The sequence below is a fragment of the Staurois parvus genome, unplaced genomic scaffold (assembly GCF_062004578.1).
Source record: "Staurois parvus isolate SC_StPar_1 unplaced genomic scaffold, SC_StPar_1.0 ptg000182l, whole genome shotgun sequence".
NCBI lineage: Eukaryota > Metazoa > Chordata > Amphibia > Anura > Ranidae > Staurois > Staurois parvus.
The window spans coordinates 2,527,354-2,540,491 of record NW_028317978.1 but is presented as its reverse complement, the minus strand read 5'-3'; the positions used below and the strand labels follow the sequence as shown (position 1 = coordinate 2,540,491).

The 13,138-nt window shown below is 43.7% G+C and overlaps 1 protein-coding gene across 1 annotated transcript in view; it reads right to left on the bottom strand.

The window, feature by feature from the left end:
• The window catches only part of LOC149462225 (PH and SEC7 domain-containing protein 1-like), a 455,877-nt gene that overhangs the window by 277,257 nt on the left and 165,482 nt on the right, over positions 1-13,138 (bottom strand). The window contains exons 8-9 of the mRNA XM_089677241.1: positions 10,953-11,011; positions 8,074-8,163 (exon numbers count right to left, since the gene is read on the bottom strand). Of these exons, the coding sequence (XP_089533367.1) occupies positions 8,074-8,163; positions 10,953-11,011 (149 nt within the window). The remainder of the gene's footprint in view (positions 1-8,073; positions 8,164-10,952; positions 11,012-13,138) is intronic.

Here is a 13,138-nt window from a genome sequence, read left to right as displayed (position 1 = left end):
CCTGCCCCACCGGTACAGTTGCACAGGGGTCCTATACACCCCGATGGAGAATAAACAATTGAGACAATTTATGAGAGGGAGAAAGAGAAATCACCAGAACAGATTCCAGGGCAGCATCCCAGACATCTCCAGCAAGCTCTCCAAGATCCTTCCCGGGACTACTGCAACCTACCCCAGAGACTAGCTTGATCCTGTACTGTGGACAACAGCTGGGAGTATACACAAGAAATCATGCCCTTCTTATGGGTTGCCTGAGATACATCCTTAAGAAAAACTGAGTCTGTCATTGTGAGATTAGAGAGCTAAGACTGAGCCTGTACCACGTGGCGTAGTTGAAGATATCTGTCAGGAATGGACTCAGCACTGGTGGTAAGACTCACCTGCCATGTGGGCTGCAGTACCAGGGCTGGCCAGCGGGTGCTCTCAGCAATCAGAAGCTCACTCCTGCAGGCAGCCATCACCTGAGGCTGATTGCAGGAGGGGTATTTAAGGAATGGCCAGTTCTGCAATCAGTGCCTTGGTGTTGTTTCCCATGAGCCCCTGTACCTTGTATCCTGTGTTCCTGTTCCTCTGCCTATCTGATTTGTTGCCGACTCTGCATTGTTCCTGACCCTGGCCAGCCCTGGTACTGCAGCCCACACGGCAGGTGAGTCCCACCACCAGTGCTGAGTCCATTCCTGACCGTCTCCTGTTTAACCCCTGGCTTGCCTGACCATTCTTCTGCCTGATCCTCTGTACCGTGCTGACCGTGAGTTACTGAACCCGGCTTGTGACCCTGACCATTCTCTGCCTGATCCACTGTACTGTGCTGCCCGTGAGTTACTGAACCCGGCTTGTGACCCTGACTATTCTCTGCCTGCTCCTCCGGTACCTCACTGCCCGCACATTGCTGACCTGGCCTGCCTGACTACGCCTGACGCTACCCAGACGATCCATCCATCCTGCACGGATCCAGTCACTACTGTCCAAACCTGCCAGCCCCTTCACATCAGGCTTTCCCCTGGTACATACCCTCGGCGTACCCCTCTACCACAGTTGGGTGCACTCAGGGGCCACGGCCTGGTCTCAGTCCTGCGCGAAGTCCATCCCCACCATCAGGGGCTCTGGTGAAAAGGCAGACTGGGGCTTAGACTCCGCGCCTTGGGGAATCCTGTTCTGTGGGTCACTAGAGATCCCGCTGGGCGGTGCCTGACAGTATCTTACGGCCCGCTTGACCATTCCACCTCTCCAGCCCTGACTACGCCTGTGTTCCTGAAGCCTGCAACTTCCCTGTGTCAGTCCACACATCTCTGGTCATACCTGGATCCCTGACAATATCAATAAAAATGCTTATGTGTAAACGTAAATTCCATTTGCAGTTGTGAAAAGGACTTTAGGATTACCCCTGAATACAGCTGAGATATGAATTTCAGTCCATGATCCCTCCAGTCATGAAAACCCTCCAGTTTAGCCAGTTCTATATATTTCAGATTGTTCCACAAGGAAGAACAGGACAGAAATCTGGTAATATGAAAGGATGCTTTTACCATACTCCAGACGCATCTCAAGAGGTCCACGGTTGGAGCCGTGGATGGAAGGACCAGTAGAGCTATCTCAAGATGAGAGAGAGCCGAAATGGTGGAATCAGGAAGGGAAATCAAACTCATAATGAGAGCTGTGTTATCAGGCGAATCCCAGCCAACCAGGTGCTGCAAATGGGCCAAAAAAATAAAGTCTAGGCTCAGGAACCGGCAGCCCCCCCGACTCCTTGCCATATTGCAACGTGGACAATTTTATCCTAGCCACCTGTTTTTTCCAAATAAGACTCCTAAATATAATATTTATATATTATAATAACACCTTTATTCATGGAGAGGGGCAAACCATTTCCATTCATGGCGGCATTCAAGCCATTGAGTAATGCCGGGAGGAGTTGTTCACCGTATCGATTATAAATTTCAAATGGCAATCCATCTGAACCTGGAGATTTACTACTAGGGGTGCCTGCCTTCAGACAGGTCCTCAACAGTAATTGGCATCTCCAGTTCTCTCTGCTCAGTCTCTGATAAAACAGGAAAAGAGCAGGTGTCTAGAAACTGCAAAAGCTCAGAATGGGTGGCTACAGTTTTAGAAGCATATAGATTGTCATAAAAGTGATGAAAAACTCTCAGGATTTCCTCATGACTCGTGCAAATCACTCCATCAGCATCCTCAATCTCATCTATAGTGGATACCCCTTGTTGTGATTTCGCCAAGAGAGCAAGAAGGTGCCCCGTACTTTCTCCCTCCTCAAAATATTTTTGTTGCAAAAAATATCGCTTCTCATCAGCCACTTGAGTAAGCACTGATTCATAAAGGGTCTAGGTCTCTTTCCATGAGGTGCAGTTACAGGGGCTTGAATCATCTGAATCTCCCGCTGTTGAACATCTAACTGTACCTTCTCCTCCCACTCCCTGGATCTACGCTTAACCGCTGAAATCTCCCGCATAATCAAGCCCCTCAAGAAGGCCTTCAGCGCATCCCAAACCATTCCTGGTGGGGACAGGCCTTCATTCCACTGTCGAAAGTCTGACATCTCCCCTGGAATCAACTCTGAGTCTGGAAACAGCGTCAACCAAAATGGGTTCACCTTCCACAGCGGACGAGAGTGGGTATAACACAACTTTAGCTTGACCCAGGAAGGGGCATGGTCAGACAGAGCACTGGGTTCCTATGCAGCATCAAACACATATGGCAGGATAACTGAGTTCCCAGGGCCCAAATTTATGTGTCAGAGCCCATCATGAGTAGCAGAGAAACATGACTAACATCCCGGAGGCCCAATTCCACCAATAAATTAGCAAATGGGGTAGGCTGAGAGGGTAATTGTCTGCCCCTACCACCCAAGGGCAATCTATCCAAACTAGGGAGTAAGCAATTGTTATAATCACCCAATGCTAATAGGGGAACATCAGGATGATTGGCCATAAATTGAGCTAGGCCTTTAATGACCTCTGAAGAGTAGGGCGGAGGGATATATACTGCAGTCACTATGCAGTGAAACCCATTCAAAGTACACAGCAGAAAAATTTACCTGTCCTCCGCGTAAATCCACTCCTACACATGAACAAATTGAACAGAGTTAGAGATGAGGATACACACACCTCTAGAAAATGTGCAGTGGATAGAATGGTATTGTATGGGAAATAAACGAGAGCGGAGGGTACAGACACTGTCAGATTTCAAATGGTTTCCGGCAAACATACTACAGACGGTTTTAAATGTTTAAATACATGGAAGATAGCACCTCGTTTGGTTTTATCACCCAGGCCCCTTACATTCCAGGATAAAAACATCAATTCTTTATGGGAGACAGAGATAATACATATGGGGAAAATAGGAAGGATAACTCAGTCATGGACAAATATAACGCCCCCAAAGAAAACAGTGAACGGATAGGCAAGACCCAGATCACATGGGTCAGGGTGGCCAGGAGGACAGTCGCAGGAAGCAGGGAAGACAGACCCAGCAACATGCACTCCACTAAACACAGACATCCCAGGTGAACCATAAACAAAACAAGGGAGAATACTGAAATTATTACCAACATGAAGGCCAACAGAGCCATAATGATATTAACTGAAAACACTGGCAGGAGGCCAAAAGGTCCCCTCAGGACTGAAAACAGATTGGGGTTTACACAATGTCTTGTGCACAAGCACACAGCAGGTAAATGTAAGGAAAGCATAAGAGGGGAGGAGCCCCAACTTAAGTGGGGAGAAAAAAATCAAATACAGAAAGGGGGAGGAAATGCAAGAGCAATATCTCGCTGTTCTGCTAAGCAGAGTTTAAGGAGGGTTTGCCAGGCGATGTTCCGCTCCATCCAGCCACTGCAAGGCTGCATTAGGATTATCAAAGAAGCGAGATCCGCAAGCACTCGAAGTTTAGCCGGATATAGCATGGCATATTGAAGGCCCAATGCTCAAAGACGTTTCTTGACATCCAGGAATTCTGCAAGTTGCTTTTGAGCTTCCATGGAAAAGTCTGGAAATAAGGATACTTGAGCATTATCAACTGACAGGGTACCATTGCTTCTGGCCCTGGAGAGAATGGTATCTTTTTCCCGATAATTGAGGTGTCGGAACAAAAAGGGTCAAGGAGGAGCACATGTTGGGATTCTGTGTGTATGTTCTACTGCAAACATGGGGGAGAATGCATCACTTCCAAATGTAGAGGTCAGTCAGGCTTCAATGAAGGCTATAGGATTTTTACTCTCAGCATGCTCCAGGATACCCACTGCACGCACATTGTTGCGGCGTAACCAATTTTCAATATTTTCCAATCTAGAGGCATTAGTAGAAGCGATTGATTGCACATATTGCACGTCCCTATGTAATGGTTGCCAATCATCTTCCAGGGTACTCACTCTCCCCTCCAAGGCCGCAGTGCGATCCCGCAGTTTCTGTATATCTTGACTCACCAGGGTCAATTCCATCCTCATCCTCTTCACCTCCCTGGTAAGAACTGCTACAGATGAGGTGCATGTAGTGACTGCAGGAGAGAATCTCTTTAAGGGTGGGTTCAGGATGATCTTCAATGGAAACAGCAGGCTGTGTCCAATGAGATTGGGATGGTGGGATACTCACTGTGGGACTGCAGGATGGGATCTCTCGGTCTGCCAGTGCAAGAGGGATCTGAGTACAACCTGCACAGTCTAAGTCCAGATCAGCAGTGGAGTCCAAATGTTGTTTCTGAGAAGATTTCCTGGTGAGCGGCCTGGCAAAGAACTTTTGAGCAGCCTCCCTCTGCTTCTCCTTGGATGCACAGATCGGTGTACCGCCATCTTGACCAGATGACTTAGGCAAGGCCCGAATTTCTTTTCCCCTTTTAGCCATCTCGGATCAGGATAATTGAGGCACCAAGTGACAGCAAGGGGGTGGGAGCACACCCTGGAGACCCAAAATGTTGTTTTAGCTGGAGAACGAGGTACCAATCAGGATAAATGACAGGATGCAGAGCAGAGCTCACCGAGCACATGTCCTACTTCATGCAAAGCTGGCCACACCCCCTAAGACTTCTATCTTTACCCAAGTATCCAGCATGCTCTATCATCAATCCAGTGGTCCTCCAAGCAAACGACCAACGCCCTTCTCATATACTATACATCTTGGAACCCCCGTGTGAAAGGACTCTCTTTTATATATGCACTTCTTACCACTTCTCACACCCCTGCCATGGCTATGTAATACTGGGAATATGTGCTACACTTTACCACATCGGTGATGGTGTGGCACCAGGTCCTTAATACTCCACACATCTACTCTATGAATGTTTTTCACTGGGAAACAGTTATGAAGATCTACCACTACTGGTACTACACCCCCACCAAACTTGCAGCCGTTTATCCTTCTATTTCTCCCAAATGCTGGAGGAACTGTGACTCAGATGGATCCCTAATCCATACATGGTGGTCTTGTTCAGCTTTTTGACCACTATGGAATGATGTGAATCACTTCAACCACTTGATTACGGGTATCAATGCTAATCTAACACCACAGATGGCTCTTCTGAGGATAGGGTTAACCGAATGACCTACCTCAGCACATCTTAAAGTCACACACATTCTTATAGCTCCAAGACTCTCCATCACTCATAATTGGAAGAGCTGCACACCTCCCAATATCCAAATAGTGATCTCCCCCCTCAATGATCAATGTCTAATGGAATTCACGTTTGCCAAAGCACACTTAGTGACTCTTAGATTCTACACACAATGGGAGTTATGGCTTAGGAACACAAGAAGCAGCCTTCTACCTTAAGCACATACCAATTTGTGTCTCTAAATCTTTGGTATATCACCGCCACTCTGTATTTGCCCTGTTAACAGCTGAGCCATTTAGTGCCTTGTTCTACTGAGGGAATTGCTACTGTGTACCTTTCATGTCCCTCTCATACTTTCTTGGTTGCACTCCTCCAGTATGGTCACTGGGTCCTGCAGAGGCCCCACCCCAAGTTTCTTATCATGCCCTACTCATACTTATGATCATGGGTGCTACCCAGCTCCCCTTTTCCTTTTCAATACACCTACTGTGGTTCCATACTGCCCTACCTCTGAAGTGCAACCTTACAACTGTAACATCTCTTACTACTACTAACCCCTACAGTCTAGATGAAAAATGCTTTTTTTTTTTCTGTTTTCTCTTTTTCAATTTATTTTGCACAGTGAAGGTCTTTTGCTTATGGTGTGCCTTTTATATTTGTGATTTGTGTGTTTTTCACGTTCTATTGGATTTAGTGTCCACTCTCTAGGCTATATTGGCTGTGACTTTTGAAAAATTTTATAATTTTATATACTCAAGTGCAAAAAAAATGAACTGCACAACTTATTTAACCACTTCCCTACTGGGCACTTTTACCCCCTTCCTGTCCATGCCAATTTTCAGCTTTCAGCGCTCTCACACTTTGAATGACAATTGCACGGTCATGCAACATTGTACTCATATGATATTTTTATCATTATTTTGAGACAGATAGAGCTTTCCTTTTGTGGTATTTAATCACCTCTGGGTTTTTTTTTTTGCTAAACAAAACAAAAACAACTGAAAATTTATGTTTTTTCTTAGTTTCTGTTATAAAATTTTGTAAATAAATGATTTTTCTTCTTCGGTGATGTGCGCTAATGAGCCTGCATTGATGGGCACTGATAGGCGGAACTGATGGGCACTGATGAGGAGGCACTGGTAGGTGGCACTGATGGGCATTGACATGTATCACTGATTAGCACTGAAAGGCAACACTCATATATGGCACTGATAGATGGCACTGATAGGCGCCACTGACTGGCACTGTTAGGCGGCACTGACTGGCACTGTTGGGCACTGATAGGCAGCACTTATGCACACTGATAGGCGGCACTGACTGGCACTGATAGGTGGCACTGAAAAGCAGCTCAGATGGGAACTGATATGTGGCATTGATGTGGCACTGGCAGGTGGCATTGATGGGCACTGACAGGTGGCATTGATGGACACTGACAGGTGGCACTGATGGGGCTACACTGATCATCAGGGCACTGATCATCAGTGCCCTGATGATCAATGTACATGTCCCCTCTGAGTAATGCCGATTACCGGTTCTCCTCTCCTCATGAGCTGTCAGTGTGACAGCTCGTGAGGAGAGGAATGCCGATAACCGGCATTTCTTTATTTACATGTGATCAGCTGTGATTGGACACAGCTGATCACATGACAAAGCCAACGTCATCGGCTCTTTCCGCTGATCGGTGATCCGCTGTGTCCCATATGACGTCCTCCCACAACGAGAGAACCATGTTGCGTCCTTCATTTCCTTATGGAAGCATTAAAGCATTAAAAACAAAAAAGCATGGAAAGCAGAATTGCCACCAGATTAGTAATTTCCTGCCCTTGCCAGTAAAGCAGAGAGGGATGTTTAGATGTTCAGAGCTATGCCAGTAGCAGCCTTTTAATTATTTACCTATTATTATTATTTACTATTGTTACCAGAAAAGAAAAAAGAAACCAGCTTAAACAAAACTGTGGAAATTGTATTTTTGGCAGAAACATGTGATCAGCCACAGTTGGCAAAAGCAGCAATCTCCAATGCATCAAGTCCAAAAAATAATTCACTTGTCATATAGTTATGCTTTTATTGAAAAAACTACTTTCTATTTTTTACTTAAAGTGTATGTCAAATGAAAACGTATTTCCTAGTTTTGAATGGAGTGGGGATGGATTCGAACTTCTGTCAGGTTTTTATGCTATCCAGGGTTCCGTTTAGACAAAAATGTAATCAGTTTTTGTAAAAAAATTTAATCAGACAATGACAATGGTTCTAACCATTCCTCACTCCACTCTAACCAAAACAAAGAAAAAAAATTGGCTTGACGTACACTTTAACTATTTATTCCCTATTGTTGTTCCATATGTTAAGTTCCAGTTATTCTGTTTCAACCATTACATATTAATTTGCAACTCTTGACTGGTACCTAATGCTAAAACAGAAATACAAACTCTAAGCAAATTTAGAATAAATATTTTTCCAAAATTTTTCCAAATAAATAATCTAATACTATTTAGATATCTTACAAATACTTACCTTGAGAAGCTCCCGTGGAAAGTCTTTTCCTCCATTTAATCCTTCCAAATTCCCAATGAATTCTGAACATGACATCCTTTTGCCAATGTTCTGAAAGATAAATAAACACAATAATTCATAGGATGAATTGGAGATCAGTCCATTGAAAAGCATTACAGAGCATGGGAGGAGGAGAGAAGATGTTTAACCTACCTTCAACCTGCTGTCTGCCTATTTATACAGTGGGGCAAAAAAGTATTTAGTCAGCCACCAATTGTGCAAGTTCTCCCACTTAAAAAGATGAGAGAGGCCTGTAATTGGCATCATAGGTAGACCTCAACTATGAGAGACAAAATGAGAAAAAAAATCCAGACAATCACATGGGCTGATTTGGAAAGAATTTATTTGCAAATTATGGTGGAAAATAAGTATTTGGTCAATATCAAAAGTTCATCTCAATACTTTGTTATATATCCTTTGTTGGCAATGACAGAGGTCAAACGTTTCCTGTAAGTCTTCACAAGGTTGGCACACACTGTTGCTGGTATGTTGGCCCATTCCTCTATGCAGATCTCCTCTAGAGCAGTGATGTTTTGGGGCTGTCGCTGGGCAACACGGACTTTCAACTCCCTCCAAAGGTTTTCTATGGGGTTGAGATCTGGAGACTGGCTAGGCCACTCCAGGACCTTGAAATGCTTCTTACGAAGCCACTCCTTCGTTGCCCGGGCGGTATGTTTGGGATCATTGTCATGTTGGAAGACCCAGCCACTTTTCATCTTCAATGCCCTTGCTGATGGAAGGAGGTTTGCACTCCAAATCTCACGATACATGGCCCCATTCATTCTGTCCTGTACATGGATCAGTCGTCCTGGTCCCTTTGTGGAGAAACAGCCCCAAAGCATGATGTTGCCAACTCCATGCTCCACAGTAGGTATGGTGTTCTTTGGATGCAACTCAGCATTCTCTCTCCTCCAAACACAACGAGCTGTGTTTCTACCAAACAGTTCTATTTTGGTTTCATCTGACCATATGACATTCTCCCAATCCTCTTCTGGATCATCCAAATGCTCTTTAGCAAACTTCAGACGGGCCCGGACATGTACTGGCTTAAGCAGGGGGAAATGTCTGGCACTGCAGGATCTGAGTCCCTGGCGCCGTAGTTTGTTACTGATGGTAGTCTTTGTTACATAGGTCCCAGCTCTCTGCAGGTCATTCAATAGGTCCACCCGTGTGGTCCTGGGATTTTTGCTCACCGTTCTTGTGATCATTTTGACCCCACGGGGTGAGATCTTGCGTGGAGCCCCAGATCGAGGGAGATTATCAGTGGTCTTGTATGTCTTCCATTTTCTAATTATTGCTCCCACAGTTGATTTGTTCACACCAAGCTGCTTGCCTATTGCAGATTCAGTCTTCCCAGCCTGGTGCAGGTCTACAATTTTGTTTCTGGTGTCCTTCGACAACTCTTTGGTCTTCACCATAGTGGAATTTGGAGTGTGACTGTTTGAGGTTGTGGACAGGTGTCTTTTATACTGATAACAAGTTCAAGCAGGTGCCATTGATACAGGTAATGAGTGCAGGACAGAGGAGCCTCTTAAAGAAGAAGGTACAGGTCTGTGAGAGCCAGAAATCTTGCTTGTTTGTAGGTGACCAAATACTTATTTTCCACCATAATTTGCAAATAAATTATTTTCAAATCAGCCAATGTGATTGTCTGGATTTTTTTTCTCATTTTGTCTCTCATAGTTGAGGTCTACCTGTGATGCCAATTACAGGCCTCTCTCATCTTTTTAAGTGGGAGAACTTGCACAGTTGGTGGCTGACTAAATACTTTTTTGCCCCACTGTATATACTATGCTGTCACAGAGTAGTTGTCTACATTATCAGCCTATCAACTTGTCTGTCCCTTGGCCAACAAATGCCACTTACTTGTAATAAAGTAAACGGTGCTTTGAAGGAAGGTTTTTGCTTCATTTTGTTGCAACATCTAGAAAAATGAGGCTACTCTGAAGAAAACAAAAAGAGCTAAACTATTCTTAGCATGTTATCTAAATGCATTTTGTTTCACTGATCTTCTTAATTTATGTTTACATTGAATTTATTTTTTAAACTATACTTGACGTCCAAAGCAAGCTCTAAAATATGTGACTGTGACAAAAAAATCAGATTTGTTTTCTACCTTCTAAGGGCTCCTGCAAACCCAAGAGCACAGGGTCCTCAGTATACAAATAACTACCAGAATCTACAGTGTGTTTTTCCCCTGACAATCTATATTGGTTAGAAGGGCTTTTTCTACCTGTTTGCTTTAAAGTAAATCTCAGTGTTCACTAGGGATATTTTGCTAGAGCATTGGTGCTCAACTTGTGGTCCTCCAGCTGTTGCAGAACGACAACTCCCATGAGTCATTGAAAGGATGACAGTTACAAGCATGATTTCCAAGGGCATGATGGGATTTGTAGTTCCGCGACAGCTGGAGGGCCACAGGTTGTGCACCCATGCACTACAGCGTAAAATGTTTCTGCCTCTTCAATTAACGGTGGTATAGGGCCTTATTTTACTTTGGAACTGTGAACCATAATGGTGGCATTAATGCATTCCACAGGGAACAAAGCATACTTATTTGGAGTATTTGTTGAATCAGATAGAATCATCTCTAGAACTGTAAGTTTAGAATGTGTCTTGGATATAATGATTGCATTTTGTAACACGGATTTAATGTATTTTTTTATATTTTCCTTAAAGTGGTTGTAAACCTGGAAAGTCAAATATAAACAGAACACAATCTAATAAAGAACAAGGCACAAATAATTTGTGCATAGTAAGGCAGGTAAAAGAACAGCCTGTCATCTGTAATCTTCCTCGCTCTCCTATACCTCTATATTGACAATGCAAGCTGAACTTACATGTCCATGCAGGTCTGTGTTTAACAGCATCAGGGCACATGTCAAGGTATGAACTCCATCTGAAATAAAAATAGAGATAATGAGAAGTCAGGGAGCCAAAATTCAGGAATATACCGCTTCCACGATCCATTTATAACTAATAAACTAAAAATAAATGACTGTATCTTATATACTATTGAAGCTAACAGAAAATTAAGGTATAGGAAGTAATTTCAAAATAGTATCTTAACCCAAAAATTAAAATGAATTCATTCGACACACTGAAGTACTGCTAAGCTGCAATGTTTTAGTACAGGATTTGTTCTCTATTTTTACTTGGTCATAATTCAACCTAGGGTGACCACACCTAATCACTATACTTTATCTTAGAAGAAGAAGAAGCATTGTCATCCTAGGCTGCTCTCCTGATTTGAACTACAAACACTCCTCCCTCTCCTCATCTCAATTACATAAAAGGATGTACAGTGCATCCAGAAAGTAACTTTTGCCACATTTAGTTATGTTAAACCTTATTCCAAAATGGATTACATTCATTTTTTTCCTCAACATTCTACAAACAATACCCCATAATGACAATGTGAAAGAATTTTGTTTTGAAATCTTAGCAATTTATTAAAAAAAAAAAAAACGACATGTACATAAGTATTCACAGCCTTTGCCATGACACTCAAAATTGAGCTCTGGTGCATCCTGTTCCCACTGATCATCCTTGAGATGTTTCCACATTGGAAGTCCACCTGTGGGAAATTCAGTTGACTGGACATGATTAGGAAAGACATAAACCTGTCTATATAAGGTCCCACAGTTAGCAGTGCATGTCAAAGCACAAACCAAGCCATGAAGTCCAAGGATATGTCCCTAGACCTCCAAGACAGGATTGTATCAAGGCACAGATCTGGGGAAGGGTACAGAAAAATGTCTGCCGCATTGAAGGTCCCAATGAGCACAGTGGCCTGTAAATGGAAGAAGTTTGGAACCTTCCATTCATCTTCCATTCATCATCTGTAAATGGAAGAAGTTTGGAACCACCAGGAATCTTCCTAGAGCGGGCCGCCCGGCCAAAATGAGCAATCGAGGGAGAAGGGCCTTAGCCAGGGAGGTAACCAAGCACCCGATGGTCACTCTGAAAGAGCTCCAGTGTTTCTCTGTGGAAAAAGGAGAACCTTCCAGAAGAACAACCATCTCTGCAGCACTCCACCAATCAGGCCTGTATGGTAGAGTGGTCAGATGGAAGCCACTCTTCAGTAAAAGGCAAATGGCAACCCGCCTGGAGTTTACCAAAAGGTAGCTGAGGGACTCTCAGACCATGAGAAACAAAACTCTCTGGTCTGATGACACAAATATTGAACGCTTTGGCCTGAATGCCAAGCATCATCTCTGGAGGAAACAAGGCACTGCTCACCACCTGGCCAATACCATCCCTACAGTGAATCATTGTGGTGGCACCATCATGCTGTGGGGATGTTTTTCAGTGGCAGGAACTGGAAGACTAGTCAGGATTGAAGGAAAGATGAATGCAGCAATGTACAGAGACATCCTTGATGAAAACCTGTTCCAGAGCGCTCTGGACCTTACACTGGAGCGACGGTTCATCTTTCAACAGGACAACAACCCTAAGCACACAGCCCACATAACAAAGGAGTGGCTATGGGCCAACTCTGTGAATGTCCTGGAGTGGCCCAGCCAGAGCCCAGACTTGAACCCGATTAAACATCTCTGGAGATATCTGAAAATGGCTGTGCATCGATGCTCCCCATCCAACCTGATGGAGCTTGAGAGGTGCTGCAAAGAAGAATGGGATAAATTGCCCAAAAATAGGTGTGCCACGCTTGTTCCATCATACTCAAAATGACGTGAGGCTGTAATTGGTGCTAAAGATGCTGCAACAAAGTATTGAGCAAAGGCTGTGACTATTTCTGTACACGTGGTTTATTTTGTTTTTTATTTTTAATAAAATTGCAAAGATTTCAAAACGAACTTATTTCACATTGTCACTATGGGGTATTATTTGTAGAATGTTGAAGAAAAAAGTGAATGTAATCCATTTTGGAATAAGGCTGTAACATAACAAAATGTAGCAAAAGTTAAGTGCTGTGAATACTTTCTGGATGCACTGCATTTTGTAGTTTAATGCTATAGCAAGCTGATAACATTGTTTGAGATTTCAATTTTAAGAATCTTGTGAG